This window comes from Heterocephalus glaber, unplaced genomic scaffold (genome assembly GCF_053883595.1).
Source record: "Heterocephalus glaber isolate CG9 unplaced genomic scaffold, H.glaber_assembly_v1.0 deba00001481, whole genome shotgun sequence".
NCBI classification, from domain to species: domain Eukaryota; kingdom Metazoa; phylum Chordata; class Mammalia; order Rodentia; family Bathyergidae; genus Heterocephalus; species Heterocephalus glaber.
In genome coordinates, this window is record NW_028258317.1 from 45,704,194 (window position 1) to 45,723,144 (window position 18,951).

An 18,951-nucleotide genomic window follows, 5' to 3' on the forward strand; every position below is an offset into this window, starting at 1 on the left:
TCTGAAGCTCTGCCTGTGAGTTTCTTTTAAGAAATTTCAATTTATAGTTTGTCCCAAACTAATTTCAACTGGCATAAAAATTCAGAATTAATTTCCACATTAAGTGCTAAATTTATCAGATTAAAAGAAACTGTCAATTTAAAAATGCTATGAGAATGAGTAAATAATTTGGGACAAAATTAAATTATCATAAAATTATTAACAATAAGATTCCATAGTGATCACAAGTTTATAATTTGGATTGTCAGGTGACTAATCTAAATGTAGCCCAAATAGGACTATAGGGTCAGTTGCACAGGGTACTAGTTAATATCATCATTTTCCATCCAATGACTACACTTTTGCTTATACAAACCCACAGAACTTGGTTGTACAAAAAAGGCTGAAAGTAAAATAAAGTTATCTTCAATGAGAGGGCAAAATGAACTCTTAGTCCTTGACACTAATAAGACACTTAAAGTAGGTGAAAATACACTCTATCAAATGGAAAGAAAATGAGAGGACATGAACACAGAAAAGCAGAGGAGAGACATGACAGTCAAAAAGGTTAAAAATTCTCAGTTTTCAGAAATAATGGATGGAATCATACTTAAAAATCTTTTCCAAGTGATATTTTACCAAGGACCCTGTCATTAGTAATCAAGTAATAAACACTTACCTGTACAACATGCCAGTGCCGATGTCCAAGTAAATTGCTTAAACCTTGAGACTCTAAACCTCCATCTGCAAATAAGCTCTTTTCCTGCCTGGGCTTACGCTCAGAGTGTGCTGAGGAATTCCTGGGATTCTGGGATTGTGAGGTCTCTCCACAGTTCAAGTACAGGCGATCCTCTCCCTGAAGCAACACTTGCTCTTGGTTACTCTAAATAGAGAGGGAAAGGAGAAAAGCAAATAAAAATAATCTAATAGTAACATTACACTATTTCTACTAATGTTGATTTTCTTCATAGAGGACAACGACTACATAAATGATTTCAGCCCTATTATATTTAGAGACAATTCTTTAATGATTATTTCCCAACATAAATAATATCTTTGCTGAAGTCTGTTTTATCACATAGTTGTAAACATACCCAGGTTTACAATTGCTGTAGTAGTATTTTTCACTACTACTCCAAAATGGCATTACTATGAGAGATCCTGATATCTGAGAAAATGAATATAACTAGTTTTTGTTTATAGTTCACAAAACAGTTTCACAAAAACTATGCATCAGTGCTTTTAAGAAAACATGCCTGGTCAAAGCTAAGTTTGTGAGGGGGACATCTAGATATAAACCATAACAACATTATCTTTACTGCAATCCTTAATGTCCCTTTTTAAGATTATATGACTTGAGAAGAGGGATGTCAGCAATTAACTTTGGGTGTATGTGTGTGCACATGTGTTAATGTTGCCTTTCTTGAATTACCTGCTCATGGTGGACCAAATCCAGGATCAAGATTTAATAAGAGGGGAGCACATGGCTGAAGAGGAGTCATCACGTTGGAGAGACTCAGAAAAGATCAACTAAAAACACAGCTAATTGGAAGAAAGGGAGAGAAATATGTCCTGATGCAAAAATCAATTTGAAAGAGACTTGTAGACGAACCAAAACATGCAGATAGGAGTTTAAAACAGGCGAAGCTGTCCAACTTGGGGGCCGGGCCTAAAACAGGAACTGCCATCTCGAGAAGCCCCCAAAGAGCTGGTGGGATCCAAGTAGCCTGGCAGAGTGAAGCCACACAGAAAAGACCTGGGCATACGGCTCCACTCCTCACTGTCCCCTCTCCAAATAGAGGACAATGCACCTGGCAGCATTTTTCCCTGGCACACACCAGGGCCGAATGAACAGGAGCTGCTCGCTCCCACTCACACCAGGGGTGAGTGGAATGAATGTCCCATTCATTCTCAAATCTAGCAGATAAATGAACAACTGGTGCCTGTGTTAGGAGTCTTCAATATTGGACCCTGAGCACACCTGACTCACCGCTGGGAGTCTGTGGTTTATCCTAAGCTAACTGTGACACTCATTCAGCACAGAGAGCTAACACTGGTTTGGTCTGAGTCAGTACTCAGTACCCAGGGGTCACTTGAACCTACTGACTCGCTCCAATCCTAGACGCCCCCACAGTCAGTCTCTGGGTGACATGTAACAGCAGTCCCTAGGCAACTGGGGCTTACATGGAAGCATTCCAAGTACCCTGGGCTCATCAGAGACCCCCACCCTGAATTCAGCCAGAGCCTTGGACATAGTTCCTGCCTAACACAATAGGCCAGTCCTCTGCCTGGTTAAGCAGCAAGGATTAATGGCTGCCTAATCTGCATGGTACTCAGGACAACCATGAGACATGATCCAGCGCTCTAGGCCCTCACTGGACTTGTAGAAATAAGTTAGTCCTGGGTTGGTTTGTTTCTCCTCTGAGCATCCACTGAGTCAGGTCTGAGAGCCCACAGGAGCCTCCATATACCAGGAATCGTAATATACTGCAAACATGTACTAATAAAAATTTTTTTAATTAAAAAAAAAAGAAATTGAAGTAATTAAGAAACTACCAACAAACAAAGGCCCAGGTCCTGATGGATTCACTGCTGGATTCTACAAGGACTTTAGAGAAGATCTAATGCCACTACTCTTGAAACTCTTTAATGAAATTGAAAGGGATGCTTGACTCCCAAACTCATTCCTGGAAACAAGAATCACCCCGATATCAAAACCAGAGAAAGAACCAACCAAAAAAGAGAACTATAGCCCAATCTCCTTAATGAACACAGATGCAAAAATCCTCAATAAGATACTGGCCATCAGAATGCAGCAAATCAGCATGAAGATTATACACCATGATCAGCTAGAATTCATCTCAGCAACGCAGGGATGGTTCAACATATGCAAATCAATAAATGTAATACACCACATTAACAGAACCAAGGATAAAAATCATATAATGAACTCAATAAAGAAAAAGCATTTGACAAATTCCAACACCTATTCATGATAAAAAATTCCATTCTCTACAGAAAATTAAAATAAAATCTTAATTTTAATCCAATAAAAACCATCTGTGACAAACCAACTGCCAACATTATGTTAAATGGTCAAAAACTGAAAGCTTTCACGCTAAAATTGGAAACAAGACAAGGATACCCACTATCACCACTCTTGTTCAGTATATTTTTGGAAACATTAGCAACAGGAATCAGGCAAGAGAAAGAAATGAAAGGAATAAGTATAGGAAAGGAAGAAGTTAAATTATCATTATTTGAGGATGACATGACACTTTACAAAGAAGACTCCAAAAACTTCAACAAAATACTCCTAGATTTAATAACCAAATTTGGCAGTGTAGCAGGATACAAAGTCAGCACTTAAAAATCAATAGCATTCCTGTACACGAATAACAAAGTCACTGTGAGAAAAATTAGAGAAACCACACCTTTCACAATAGCATCAAGAAAAATGAAATCCTTAGGAATCAATCTGACAAAGGAAATAAAAGACCTATACACTGAAAACTACATTATCTGAAAAAGGAGATCAAAGAAGGTATCAGAAAATGGAAAGATATCCCTTAATCTTGGGTAGGGAGAACTAATATAGTGAAAATGGCCATACTCCCAAAATTGTTATACAGATTTAATGTAATCCCAATCAAAATACCCATAGCATACCTCACAGAACTAGACAAAACAATCCTAAAATTCATTTGAAACCAGAAGAGACCTAGAATAGCAAAAGCTATTCTGGGCAACAAAGGCAAGGCAAAGGGCATGACAATCCCTGATTTGAAGTCATATTACCAAACTACTGTGATAAAAACAGCATGGTACTGGCAAAAAACAAAACAAAACAAAAACCAAAAAACAGACCTGAAGATCAATGGAACAGAAAAGAAGATGCAGAAACAACTCCAAACACAGTCAGCCACCTTATCTTTGACAGAGGCCAAACACCTTCACTGGAAGAAAGATAGCCTCTTTAATAAATGGTGCTAGAAAAACTGGCTTTCCACATGCCGAAGATTACACCTTAGACCCATACTGAATGGATCGAAGATCTAAACACTGAAACAAACATGTAATCTGCTGGAAAATAAAATAGGCAAAACTCTAGAAGAGATGGTATAGGCAAATACTTTATGAACAAAAGCACAATTGCATAATATTACAATGACTCAAAAACTGAGGTCCTCATATTAAAAAGCTTTCCCACAACAAAAGAAACCACCACCAACAGAGTGAAGAGAGAACCCACAGAATGGAAAACTGTTTTTAATAGCTACTCCTCAAAGGATTAATATCTAGAATATATAAAGAACTAAAAAAAAAACAGACTCCCCAAATTTAAAGACCCAATCCAAAAATGGGCATCTAAAATGATTAGACACTTCTCAGATGAAGAAGTACAAACAGCAAATAAATATATAAAAAAATTTTTCAACATCACTAGTCATTTGAGAACTGCAAATTAAAACAACACTGAGATTCCATCTCACTTCAAAAAAATGGCTATCAGCAAGAAACCAACAAATAACAAATGCTGGCAAGGCTGTGGGGGAAAAGGAACTCTTCTCCATTGCTGGTGGAAGTGTAAACTAGTACAACCAATATGGAAATCAGTATGGAGATTCCTCAAAACACTAAAGCTACAGGTTCCATTTGACTAGGTTATTTCCCTTCTTGGTATCTTCCCAAAAGAGTTAAAAGCATCATACCACAGCAATATATGCACACTCATGTTTATAGAAAATTTATGGCACACCATATTTATAGTACAATTTGTAATAGCTAAATCTTATAGCCTAGATACCCATTAATGGATGAATGGATAAAGAAAATGTGGTTTTTATATACAATGCAGTACTACTCTGCCATAAAGGTAAACTTTAGACATTTTTAGGTAAATATATGCTCCTTGAGACTACATTTTTTTTTGGTACCAGGGATCGAACTCGGGTCCTTGTGCTTGCAGGGCAGGTGGCGGAACCACTGAGCTAAATCCCCAGCCTGAGACCACATTTTAAGTAAAATAGTTTAAATATTGCTTTCTCTGGTGTGAGAAATCAAAGCATAAATAAAGACCTAAATGGATATAGATAATGGGATGTAGGGGCTAGGGATTTAGCTCAGTGGTACCTCCACCTGCTTCGCAAGCACAAGGTCCTTAGTTCGATCTCCCATACAAAACAATCACACAAAAAAAACCCATCCTAGATAATGAGATGTAGGAATAAAATGTTCATGTAGGAAAGGGAACAAGTAAGGGGGGAGGGGGAAGAAAACAAAGGGAAAAGGAAAAAAAGGAGAATGGAAGGAAAAATGGAAACAGAGCTTTTGTAAATGGGGAGGGGAGGAGGGGTTGAAAGATGAGGAAAGGAATGGGGAAAAAAAGAAATAAAATACATTATGTAAGGTAAAAATTCCCTATGACAAATATAATCAATATGTATGACAAATATGTACTAATAAAAAATAAAGTTTTAAAAAAATATGTTTGAGTGTGTATACATACCTGTGTGCCCACATGACCAGATGGGGGGAGGATTAGGAAGACGTGGGACACACCAGTTATCCCAGCACTCAGGAGGCTGAGGCAGGAGGATCACTGTGAGTTCAAGGCCAGCCTGGACTACACAGTGAGTTCAACACCCACCTGAACAACACAGCGAGACCTTGTCTCAAAAAACAAAAAGCAAACAAACAAAAATGATTAGGAAAATGGATAAATGGATGCTAGAGAATCTTCTAAATCATGAGGGAGGAGGAAGAGAAGCATAACTCTGTAATTTGGTTTTAGTAAAATTCAACAATCACTTAGTGAAATGATTGCTTAGGGCCAAAGACTGAAAAGTTCTAAAAATATTTTCAAAGACAGTTCATGCTTTAGTAATTATGTCCTGGTTTTCAATTAGAAGGCTAGTGTTCTTGAAGGTAGAAGACTTTTAAGGATTCATATCAGATAGAATGGCACCCTCTTCCTTTACCTTCCCATTTTAGTTCAAACATTGTCTTGAAATAAAACTCAAAGGTGCTTTAAAATTATTATTTGGGATCCGGAAGGGTAGGAAAAATATTCTTTATTTTTCAATTTCAGCAATGTATCTGAGATCCAGGCTATTTTTTACATTATTTTTCAGTGTGTTGTACATTTTAATTAATTTGTTGTAACAAATATCTTTCAAACGTCATTGTTGACAGGTCCTAAGATATTACTCCTAATATGTAATGTAATCTATACTATATTTTATATTATCAATATAATATTATATATTACTCTAGCTTGATAATTGTGGGGACTTTATATTATAATCTGGGGAAGTGTTTCCCAAAGCATGTTCCTAGGCATATTCATTTCAAGATATTCTTTGAAAGTTAATAGTTCAAGTATGGGGAATACTATACATTCCAACCCCTACATTTTTGTTATGCATATGTGCATATTTGAGACCCCAAAGTCCTATAATAAATTAATCTCTACTGTTTTGTTTTAAAGCCTTATTTCACACAAGAAAAAAGAGTTTTTGTATTGTTATTTATTTATTTATTTATTTATTTGGTACTGGGGAATTGAACTCAGGACCTTGAGCTTGCGCGGCAGGCACCAGAACCACTGAGCTAAATCCCTGGTCCTGTACTGTTTTTTAAATCCTGTGGAACTGCTACTAATATTTTTCCTAAGTGTTATCTAGTGGAACACAGTTTGAGAAATCCTATTCAGAGAGTGGCTAAATTATTCAAGTTATTCAATATAAAGACATTGCTTGGGGCCCTATCAAAAAAAGAACAGAACACCAAAAATGCCAAAACATGTTCAGAAATAAGATTTTGGTATAAGTTTAATATAAATTTAAAAGAAATACAAGAATCACAGAAAATACACAAAAGGCATTATGGCCAATATTCGAATACTCAAGGATACTTGACATCTCTGGGTCATAAAGGTCTGAAATTCTGACATCAAAGTCACTAAAGAAATCAGAGAATGAATATACTTACCATACAAGGGTTTACAGTGAGTACACTCTTGATAAACTGAAATAGCAGAATGCTGGGCTGTTTAACTATACTCCTTAGGTCAGCCTCAAATGAAGTGTGTAGAGAACCAGATCCACTGATCACCCACAGGTGATAGCCTTCTGCACCCCAGCACTTGGAAGGAGAGAGAGACAAAATGTCAAAACAATAAAAGGTTCTTGTTAGCCTTTTCTGACTTCAGTCAGTATCTGAAATAACCAATGACAGTACCAGTAGTGACTTCTAAAGGCTGAAGAAACCAAGACAACACAGAAAAGAGTCATACCTTCCAAGTATATCTTAGTTATCTCCAGAGGAAACCACTGCCTTATACCCAGAATGATGAAAACATTAAGTACTATTCTTAGTTTCAACTTCAGGATCCCAATCCTAAGAAATACCTACTGCTGGGCCAGGGATTTAGCTCAGTGGCACCACACCTGCCTTGCAAGTACAAGGTCCTGAGTTTAATCCCCGGTACCAAAAAAAATGAAAAAGAAAGAAATACCTACTGCTTTTGGTAACTTCTCCATTTATTTAATTAGCTGTTTCTCAAGTACAAAAAACTTCTTTACAGAGGAAGACCCAGATTATCTAGAAGAAGCTCAGCAAAGAAGCACCTACAACAGATGCATTTTTGCAGACAGCAAAGAATATTAGGTTGGAAGCTGCAAGACTAGCAGTTTCATTCCAGTTTGGCTTTCTGTTACCTTGACCCAGCTATTGGGTTTCTCAATGTCTAAGGTCTTTCCTCTATAAAGTTTAAAGGTTCAAATAAATTTCTCCATGCCAATTCAATTTTAATTGTTTTATAATTAGATTCCATGATAGTATTTTTTAAAATTAGTGATTCTCAATTTGTGGGCCAAATAGTAATTGGGTGGGAGAGAGATCCATGAATAATTGCAAAATTTCAAAAGTTCAAAAGTTTTACGTTTTCCTATGATAAATCTGCACAAGGTAATTAAAAACTATATAAAGAAGATCTCCTGAGCTAAATAGCTTTGTGATTCTCAGACCAATGTGAGAGGGAAAAATGGGGGGGCGGGGACTCATTTTTTATCCTATGCCAAGTTTTTATAAAAGTGCTTACCATAGAATTGATCTTAAGGGGATCTTTTTTGGTACCATCAGACCTGTAACTGAAATAGAACCGAAACTTAATTTGATAGAGTTTTCCAATTACATATAATGCCCACATTATTCAGCTTTAGTTTTTTTAAAAATCAAATTGATTTTGCTCCTTCAAAATAGAAACATATAATGGATGAAATAAAACTGGACCCTAGCCGTATCACTCAGCCACATTTTTCTAACTCCAACTAACTTCTTGACAGCATCATGCAGCTTAGGAAGGTGTGCTCACTTCATCAGGACTGAGGTTCAGGATAGTATATAAAGAGAGCAGAAATATCAACCTGTTCCTGTCAAGCCATTATGTTAGCTTACATTAACCTAATGAGATAATGTAACGTTCTATTTCCTACTAATTATTTATGTACATGGCTTATCATTCTTATTGGATGTAAGCTATTTAAAGGCAGAATTATGTCTGATTCAGCCTTAAATCTAACATGAGGTCATATATAAAACAGGGGTTCAATAAATAAGTACATTTCCCCCTGGTGCTGAAGGTGAATAAGTATATTTTTAAAAAATGAAATGTCAGTTTTTAGAAAGTGCATGTTTGGAGAATTGACACATTATGAACAAATTCATTCTGAATCTTACACACAGTTTTGGGGTAAGAATCAAGTAGGGCAAAAGGGTAATGACCCAAGGGTATGACCCAAGGCATGAAAAAAATATATATAGACAGATTGTCAGAGAGGTAATAAGAGTTATTTTATCTAAGATTTGTTTTTATTGACTTACGCAAAATCTCCTCCAAGTGTACAAATCAGTTGGGCTCCAAATACACTCCACAAAGAAAAGCCTCCATATTCCCAAGTCACTATTACAACACTATTGTCAGGAGACCATCTGATCAATTTAACAGCTCCTGTTTTGTTCCAAATGTCTGTTAAGAAGTAGTGAGAAGAGTTCAAAATAAATGATTACTTAAGAAATGGTACTTCTAATAGTCTACATCTTCAAATCTAAATGAGCAGAAAGGCATGACTGCTTCAAATAATGAGATGAATTCTGTTGATGTAGGATTATTTTTAAAAAGGCCTCGGGTCTTGGCCTGATTTAGTAAGAACAATCTCAGTGTACAAGTAATTTATAAGAGGTGAAAGATGTTTTGTTCATTATTAACTTAAACTACCACTGTATAATCTTCAAAATCTGCTTTTGTGAAAATCAGCTTCTGTAAAATGGAGATAGGTTGTAGCAAACTGTCCTTAGAGAAAAATACATGCAAGGCTTTACAAAATCTATATGATAAGAATTATAAAAATGTAAATAGCAAATTTCTATTTCTGGCAGTACAGAGAACGATAACTTAAATGACACTGAAACAACTTAGATGTTGAACAGAATATTTAAATAGCTCAAAACAACCAAAAAAACTGGGACAAAGTATTTTTTTCCTGAATTTATTTACCAAACCCTGGGAACCGTGACTAGTACTTCTGATGACCCCTGGCATGTTAGGGACAGGAGATACAGCTCAAAGCTTGCCCAACGGTTATAGTTATGTCTATATTCATGGTATAAAGGAGGAGGAGGAGGAAAACAACAACAAACCTTTGCTGTGTAAAAATGAAAGAAATAGCAAGAAAGATTTCCATGTTTCATCTATGGTACTAAACAGAAACTTAATCAGCTGTCACCCTGAAGTATAATTTGTACAATTATTGTGGTTTTAAAATAGTCTCAGAGAGCACAATGTAAAGAGTTTATATTGTTGTAATAAACCCAGATGACCAACAGAAACACAAGCAAATCCCCTCTGAAAGAATTCAAATGCAATATAGGTCGTTAGCCACTCACACAAATAGCTTTCAAAACAAGTAACAAGCTCTCAGTCAAAAATCCTAAAATATACAAATGAGTGAGAAACCAAAGAACTCACAGCAGAAACAGACTCAGAAAGTCTTCAGCTACTAGGACTAATGGACACAGAATATAAAATAACTATCCTTTTTAAGGTTAAAGAGAAGATGAAATAGGAGCAGGATGCAAACAGACTGGAAAAATTAAATAAACCTTTTAGAAATAAAACAATAGCTGAAATTTAAAAATTCAGTGAACAGTAGTCTGGTCAAGCTAAGACTACAGTTCTCAACCAGTCTACCAAGGTATAACAAAACAATCCAGAAAAAGTGTTCCGTGAAAAATCAACATGAAACCAGAAATGTGTGTGCTTGTGCCTAATTTGACTTAGTGTCCATGTTTAACCGCGATATAAAAATATTATTTTGTTTCCATTTATAGCTACTTTTTAGAATATGCTATTAGGTTGCTAGGAACTTGCATAGGTACTTATTAAGTAGTTAAGCAGACCTAACTACTTAATAAAACGAATATTTGATGTTTCTTTTAGCTTAGGGGTACTACATAAAAATTACATAAAGAGCATGGAATGAACCAAAAAACCATGAGAGGAGGATTTTGGCAAAGGCCTTATACATCACGTATGTGGTAGACACCGTTGGTTGGTTAATGTACTGCCTATTTCTTTTCTTTGTATTTTTGTCCTATCTGCTGGAAGATAGGACTGAAAAAGCTATCATTTCCAACTTTTGCTTAAAGCCCAAGGTAGCCATTTGACGTATTTATTCCCAATTAGATGGAAGTAGAAGACAGCTAGAGAAGATAGGATGTGGGGTCCATCTGGAAATATTTCTGCTTTCCTGATTTAAAAAAAAAAAAAAATCAGATGTGCCTAGCTTCCTTTCTTTTTGACTGAAATGCCTAAGTAATTCTTGGAGTTCACAAAAAAATAAGAACCAAGATACATCATGTAAAGGTACAAGATCCCAATGATGAATGTAACTGTACCAATATGTACAATATAAAATGTACCAATAAACTTAATAAAAAAAAATTCTTGGAGCTCAGGAGTTTTTCTGGGACCATGAAGAAAAGGTCAAATGAAGGTCAGTAGCAGTCTGCCTTTGGATTTCTTACTATTTGAGAATAGAAATCTCATTTGTTTAAGCCATAATAAGATGGGGTTTCTGTTACTTCAGTAAAAAGCATTTCCAATGACAAAGAATTTAGACTTAATCTTGTGAACAGCAGAGATTTATTAAAGGGTTCAAAATTTTGTTTGTTCTTGGGAATCCAGCATTTAGAACAGTCAAGTGCATGGTGGGTACTAAATAAGTATTTGTTGAATACATTGAATTGGAAGGCATAAAATAACAGAGAATGAAATCAGTTAAGAGACTATAGCAAAGTCCAGACAAGGAATACAGGACTTAAAACTAAGGATAAAAAACTCCAAAATCCAGACAAGTAATGTAGAGCTTAAAACTAAGGATAAAAAAACCTAAGTGAGCAGATTAAAAAAGTTCCCACAGTCTCTCTAGTTATACAGAAATCTATGAGTCATATAAAATCTTGTGTGTTCTAATAATATTTACTTATAGCATGTATCATTTAAACAGCATTTGTTACACATTACATTATTAGTACAGTAGTCCCCCATTTCGGTGCTTTTACTTTCTGGATTTTCAGTTACTTGATGTCAACTGTGGTCTGAAAATATTAAATGGCACAATTCAAGAAATAAACAATGCGTAAATTTTAAAAATTTTAAACTGAACACCGTTCTGAGTAGCAGGATGAAATCTTGCTCTGTCCTGTTCAGGGAGTGAATCATCCCTTTGTCTACTGTATCCATGCTACCTGCCCAATAGTCACTTAATAGCCATCTCAGTTATCAGACTGACTGTTGCAGTCTTTCAATGCTTGTGTTCAAGTAACCCTTATTTTACTTATTAATGGCCCCAAAGCATAAGAGTAGTGATGCTGCCAATTCAGATATATTGAAGATCAGCCAGAAAATGCTTCCTTTAAAAGGGAAAACATTATGAAAAATAATTATATGCTGAAGTTTCAAAGTTCTATGATAAAAATGAATTTTCTATCTATGAAACTGTGACAGAAAAAGAAACTTATGCTTGTTATGTTGTTGCACTTCAAACTGTGAAAGTTATGGCCACCACAGGTGATAAATACACTATTACAACAGAAAAGCATTAACAAATCTATGGGTAGAAAACATATTGGTTGATGGCAAAGTGTTGTACCAGAAAGCACCACCCTATATAAAGACTAGCAAGGGATTCCCTGAAACAAATGGTAACAAGCCATTTATTACAAGTGAGGGTTACACATATTATGAATAGGTTTGGGCTAAAAAATACAAAAATTACTGGAGATGCTACATCTGCCAGTGAAGAAGTTGCCACCACATTTCTGGCAGACCTGATTAAGTTGGTAAAGAAGAAAGGATATCACTCAAAGCAAATCTTCCAATTTCTTCTTGGTAAGAAGGCTCTCCTGAAATAAGAAGCCTAATAGAACTTGTATTCATAAAAGTGCAAAGGAGGCATTGGGCAGAAAACATACACACAGTAACTCTGGTACTACATGGCAACATCTAAAGGAATATGATAAAATCCAGGTGCAATGTACAAAGAATCTACATGTTCTCAAAAAGAAAAATTGGAGAGAGGGAAAGAAAAAAAAATGCCACATTCACATAGCTTTCATTAAAGTATATTTCTATAATTATTCTACTAGTTAATTTAAATTTTAAAATTTATTTTAATTGTGTATTTTTAGAGTACAGTGTGATAATTCAATATAGGTATACAATGTATAATGATCAAATCAGGGTACTTCCTATTATGCCTATTTTTCACTATGCATGTACACAGTATATAGAAGGTTAAGTATTATCCAGGGTTTCAGGTTATCTTTGGGAGGGTGTTGTCTTGAAATGTATCCCTCATAGATAAGGGGAAGGGGGGAACCACATCAAAAACACTTAAAAAAATACTCACCAGGATACTGTTTTGCTGTTAGCTCTAATTTATGTGATAGCAACATGGCTCCAGTGGTGTTATCTATTGTATAAACCTGCACAGAACCACTGTGAAAATAAGCAAGCAAAAAAACTTTTACTGAAAAAAGACAAATAGAAAAAATATTATTATGAAAACTCTTACATTCTGCTGGTATGACTGTAAAGTAGGACAAAAACAATTTGTAAATAATTTCCAGTGATCTCATGAATTCAGACAAATGCATATTATATAATCCAGCAATTTCATTTCTAGATACAGTATATCCCAGAAATTCTTATCTAATGTTTATCAGGAGACATGCAATATTCACTGAACAAATGTATATAATTGCAGCAAAAATAAATAAATAAATAAATAAATAAATAAAGGAAAAGAAAAGAATATAACCTGAACATACATCAATGCAAGGAAGGAAAAACAAACTGGTATATTCATATAGTACTAATACCATATAGCACTGAAAAAGAAAAGGTATTTAACCACATACATTAGCATAGACAGCATTTATATATGCGTTTTTTTTCCAGTCCAGACACAAGTTGTCAAAACTTGTGGTTAAAAAGAAATATAGCAATGAGCTAATGTACATGAATTTTAGATTAGTGACTACTCAAGTAGAGAATGGAGACTATCAAGGAATAAGCAGACAGAGGGCTTCAACAGTACTCATAATGTGCTATTTCTTATACTGGATGAGAATTTAGACAGATTATCATTGTATGTTTTATGTATCATGTATCGTATGGTCTTCTGTGTATCAAATATATATATATATATATATATATATATTCACTTAAAAACTCTCTACAAGGTTCAGACTTATGAAGGAATAAAAACTAAAGCTAAAAATACCATGGTGGGGGGTAAATTGGGGATTAAACCCAGGACCTTTGCACTGAGCTGTATTTCCAGCTTTTTTATTTTGAGACAAGTTTTCGCTAAATCACCCATGCTGAGCTCAAACTCAGCATCTACAGGTATGTACCACCAAACCTAGCTTCTACATTACTCCTAAGCTACATTTCAAAACTGAACTCCAATGATCATTTTAAAATCTCATTTCTGCTTGTGGTGCTATTCTCAGTTTAAAAATTTAACACACATTCATTGTGGAAAATGAAGCATCTACCTAATTCAGTTACATTGCTTATGAAACATACTTATAATGGAAAAGAGAAACAAATGTTTCTGAAATACTTTTTAGCACAAGGCTATTTTTGCACACATTAAAATGACAGTGGTTTATGAAGAACCAGAAAAGAGTTTAATGGTCCCAAAGAAATGAGATGGGAATGCTAATTATCTTGATTTGATTAGTACACCATTTACATCTGTTGAAATTTCAGACTGAAAAAAAAAAAGAAAAAAAAAAAAGAAATTTCAGACTATACCCAATAATTATGTTTTTGCTTTTTTGGAATTTTTTTTGGTACCGGGGATCAAACTTGGGACCTTGTGCTTGCGAGGCAGGCACCCAATAATTATGTATTATTACATGTTAGTCAAAAATTAAAAACAGATAATTTACTAATTCTGAAACAAAAACTCCTCTATGACAGAGATAAGACTTTTGTCGACACAAATGATCAAAAAATTTAGCATCATCAATACTGGGGCAATTTGACATTGTTGTTAAAGGAAGTATATTTCATCACCTATGACTAAAATGTTTAACTGGATTCTACTTAAACCATTACACACAGAGTTAGATTTTTCAAGATGGATCCTTTGTAAACTGGAATCTTAAAAGAATACTGGCTTAACTCAGTTTTTTCAAATACATGTTTGCAGTACATAATAATCACATTTATGATGAGGAATTTGTACATGTACACAACACATTTTAGGTTTTTTTTCCTTTGGTCTCCTTCCCTTCCTCTCCTTTCAACCCTTCTTTCTCTCTCTCTTAAAGACACAGCTACAGACCAGGGCTCAAGGCAATTAACCCTAATAAGTCCTGACAGATAAGAGCTTGAAGGTAAATCAAAGAGGTACTATAAAAACAAAAACAAAAACTTTTAACCCTAACCCATGATTGTGCCAGATGTGCTGACAGTCTTCTAACTATGACTGAAAGGCTATACAACCTAGATTCTAACTTCACTATCCTAATATAGTGATGGTGAACTTTTTAGGGCTCTCAGTGATAAAAACAGCACGCTGCAGCACATATGTCATAGGTTCACCGCCACTGTCCTACTTTCTAGTCATTTCTAGATTCCAAGATCTGGCTTTGCTAGACCCCAGATGCTATCCCTGAATGCAAGTAATGTGGAAACTATACACTTGCCACTATTCCAGTTTTCTCTCAAATTTGTATCTGTTCAACAAGAACCAGCTTTCAGGTTAGTCATTATAGGTGTTGGAGAAACTCATTAAATCCCATTATGGGGAAACAATGAGGCAAATTTGGATTGTAAGACATTTTATAAAGAACTGGTCTAAGCCAGTATGGTGGCACATGCCTGTAATACCAGAACTCTTGGGAGGCTGAGGCAAGAGGATCACAAGAGTCCAGTCTAGGTAACTCATGGAGACCATGTCTCAAAATAAAAAATAGAAAAAGGACTGGAGATGCAGTTCACCGCAAAGGCTCTAAGTTCAATCCCAGTGGAAAGGCCCTAGGTTCAATCAGTTACGGGGGGAGTCAATACAATACCGTGAAAATTTAAAAAAAGGTATAAGAATTGTTATAGGTAGAAAGTAAACAAAAACCAAATATAATTTATGAATTTTCTTTCATTCTTGTTAGAACAAAGGAGCCATAAAAGAAATTTTGGTAATAACTTGGTTAAGAGTATGAATTGGGTAATAGATCCTATTAGTTATTCATCATTGATTATTTCATGTAGAATAAAAATACTGAGTTTATGTAAGAGAATGTCTTTTTTGGAAACCACGAGATAATATAAATGTCCATCAACAGCGAAGTGGATAAATTATGATATATTCATAATGTTTGGGACATTATAAGTCTATATAAAAATGATTATAACTATTCAAAACCAACATGGATGAATTCACAATGCTGAGAGAAGAAATAAAAGATAAAATGACTTTATTTGTATAAAGTTCAAAAACAAGTTATGTGCGTAAGGAATATATACACAGGTAGTTAAAGTATAACAAAGAATAAATGACTATCATAAAAGATAGAAAACTGTTACTAATGGAGTCAGGGAGGGAGCAAGATTTGCAATTAGAAATAGCCAGGTTAGCCGGGGATTTGTGGTTCCAGTGCCTGCCGCACAAGCGCATAGCCAGGTTAGAGTTTATGAAAGGCTGGTGATGTTATTTCTTGTCCAGTTATGAACTGTGTATTTGGATTATGCATTATTTGGTATGTATTTTTTTTTATAATATGAAAGTCAAAAAAGATAATGAAGATTCCTCACTTTACAAAGAAATTATTGGGAAAAAAGATTATTGAAAGAATTAAGGTGCTGACTTTTAGTAGTTATATTACTTGTACAAAAAAAAAAAAAAACCTTTGATACTTAACTTAGATTGAGATCATACTGCTAGAGCCATACTAGATACAGCCTACAGAACTAGATCAGTTTTATATTTAAGAAAGCTTTAAAAACTAAAAGTAATATATACACATTTCAAGGCAGCACTATGATAATCTTTTTATTTGAGCCATAATATAAGCCCAAAAATAGCAGGTATCTTTTTTTAATGTATCCTGTATTTAGAACTATATATGATATGTGGTACATGGTAAGTACACAGATGTTAGTTGAATTATTTTGATTTTATTTTTAAAATATACATTACATGATTCAAAGCAAGGAATTTATTTTACGTATGAGTTTTAAGTATGCTCATTAACTAAGTAAAGTACAGCCACTAATTTGAAGTTATTACCAACATTGATCTCTTACAAAGGACTTTAAGAAGGAAAAATATCTTAATAAAAATACCTTTGGATATTAAGGGTAATTTCTAAATTATGATAGCATGACAAAGTTTTATAAGCATGGTAAGATATCTTAAACTTTAAAAATTACTTTTGGCTTGGTTTGGAGACACACGTCTGTGATCCCAGCACTCCGGAGGGTGAGGCAGAAGAATAGCAAGTTTGAGCCCAGCTTGGGCAACAATAGCGACTTTGTGAGACTCTGTCTCAAATTTAAAAAATAAAAAATAAATTATTTTTTGGAAATAATTCTTAAAAATTCAGAAGTCTGTATCAATTACCTCGTACAACCAAATGCCATTAGCCGATATTTGTTATTTACTGCTACACATGTTCCATCAACAACATCTTGTGGCCAAACTCCATGAAGTTGCTATAATACAGAAAAACAGTTAAGGCTTAAAAAATGTTCCTCCAAATTTAATCAATATAATTCTCTTTCAAATAATCACGTGGTTTCACAAGGCTTCATGCACTCATCTGCACAGGATATATCCCATCAGGACTACCATCTGAATAGTCTTCCTTAAAATTATTGATTCAGAAAATATCCCAAATGAACTTAGTGTTAATCTGTTTATAAAAACACTAAAACAAATGGATATTCAATCTGTAAACATTAAGTAAATGAAGAAGACTTATGTTGTAATGTAAACCTTTTGCTACTAGAAACTGTATCTCATTTGCTCACTATTAATATTCTAGTAGGTATAACTATAGCATTCAGCATTTAAGTACCCAGTCAGTGAAAAATATTGAATTTTATTTGTTCTATATTCTAGAAGCAATCTGTTATTTGTCAGTTCCTTACTAGTCTTTGTTATTCCCTTACTATATAGTATGGTTAACAACCTAACAGCTCAGGTCTAACTCAAATGATTATTTGACCTTTCCAAACTTTTAATTTTCTTATCTGTAAATTTCCTCTCATCATGGTGGCTCAAAGATTTACACTACTTAGTAAAATGCTTACTATTCAACAATTAAGCATTCACTAAATAAATGACATCATTACTCTTATACGCTATTCAATTCCATATACTGATACAGAAAAGACTTAGTTTAGCTAAATCTGAATAGATTTAGCTCAAAGTCTGTCCTTATTTGTCAAAACAAAGACATTTAGCTTATAAATTACAAGGCAAAGGTCATGACCTTTAGTAAGCAAAAAAAAACCTAGTAGCACACTATTAATAAGGCATTTTACTTTTGAATGATTCCAATAGTAGATGTCAGAAGATGCAATATAATCACAATGGTTTGAACTATACTATTTTTCAGATTTTATTCAATTCCAAAATAAGCTATAGAATCTATCTAAACACAGAACAGTCATGTATCACTTAATGACAGGACATGTTCTGACAAATCTTTTATTAGGTGATTTTGTTGTGCAAATATCAGTGTATTTCCACAAGTTAAGAAGACTATGGCATTACTAAGCAATATAATCTTATGGGACCACCATAGTATATGTGCTCTGTTGATCAAAATGTCATTACATGACTGTATTTGCTTCTTTCAATATGAATAAAAAACCTAGATACTGTTATGAAAATGAAAATGGTAATGGCAGCATTGAGGATTACTTCTTTTGATCAGTGCTTAGACTAAAATTCATTCCTCTAACAAATATTTCCAGGGTATGTACTATTCAACAGGCACTGCTCTAGATGCTGAGGATACAAGAGGTATCCAAATACATACTTGTATCCTTGCCTTATATTTTAGTAGACAAGAGAAAAAATTATACAATACAGTACACTTAAGGTTGGTAAATGCTTTAAAAAGTTCGACAATTATGGCACAAAGGGAATACTGTATAGGGGAAGTGTATTTCTGTTTAACATAAACATTTAAGTTCCCCCAAATAATTACAAACATATAGGCACCTTGTAAAAAATGAGATTTTTTTCAAAAACTTATTTTTCTTTATATATTGACATAAGTGATCACAAATTATTTAATTTTTATTATTTGTATAAAGTTGATAATAGAAAATATTTACAATATTAGGAAGATTAAAGCTGATACCAAGTACAGTAGAACAAA

The 18,951-nt window shown here is 34.3% G+C and overlaps 1 protein-coding gene across 6 annotated transcripts in view; it reads right to left on the reverse strand.

Moving 5' to 3' along the window:
* Positions 1 to 18,951, reverse strand: part of Ric1 (RIC1 partner of RAB6A GEF complex) — a 163,645-nt gene that overhangs the window by 30,496 nt on the left and 114,198 nt on the right. For all 6 annotated transcript variants that reach the window (XM_087183990.1, XM_087183989.1, XM_087183988.1 and 3 more), the window contains 6 exons: positions 17,181 to 17,272; positions 12,954 to 13,042; positions 8,866 to 9,010; positions 8,084 to 8,132; positions 6,973 to 7,125; positions 659 to 862 (listed from right to left, as the gene is read on the reverse strand). In XM_087183990.1, the coding sequence (XP_087040116.1) occupies positions 659 to 862; positions 6,973 to 7,125; positions 8,084 to 8,132; positions 8,866 to 9,010; positions 12,954 to 13,042; positions 17,181 to 17,272 (732 nt within the window). The remainder of the gene's footprint in view (positions 1 to 658; positions 863 to 6,972; positions 7,126 to 8,083; positions 8,133 to 8,865; positions 9,011 to 12,953; positions 13,043 to 17,180; positions 17,273 to 18,951) is intronic.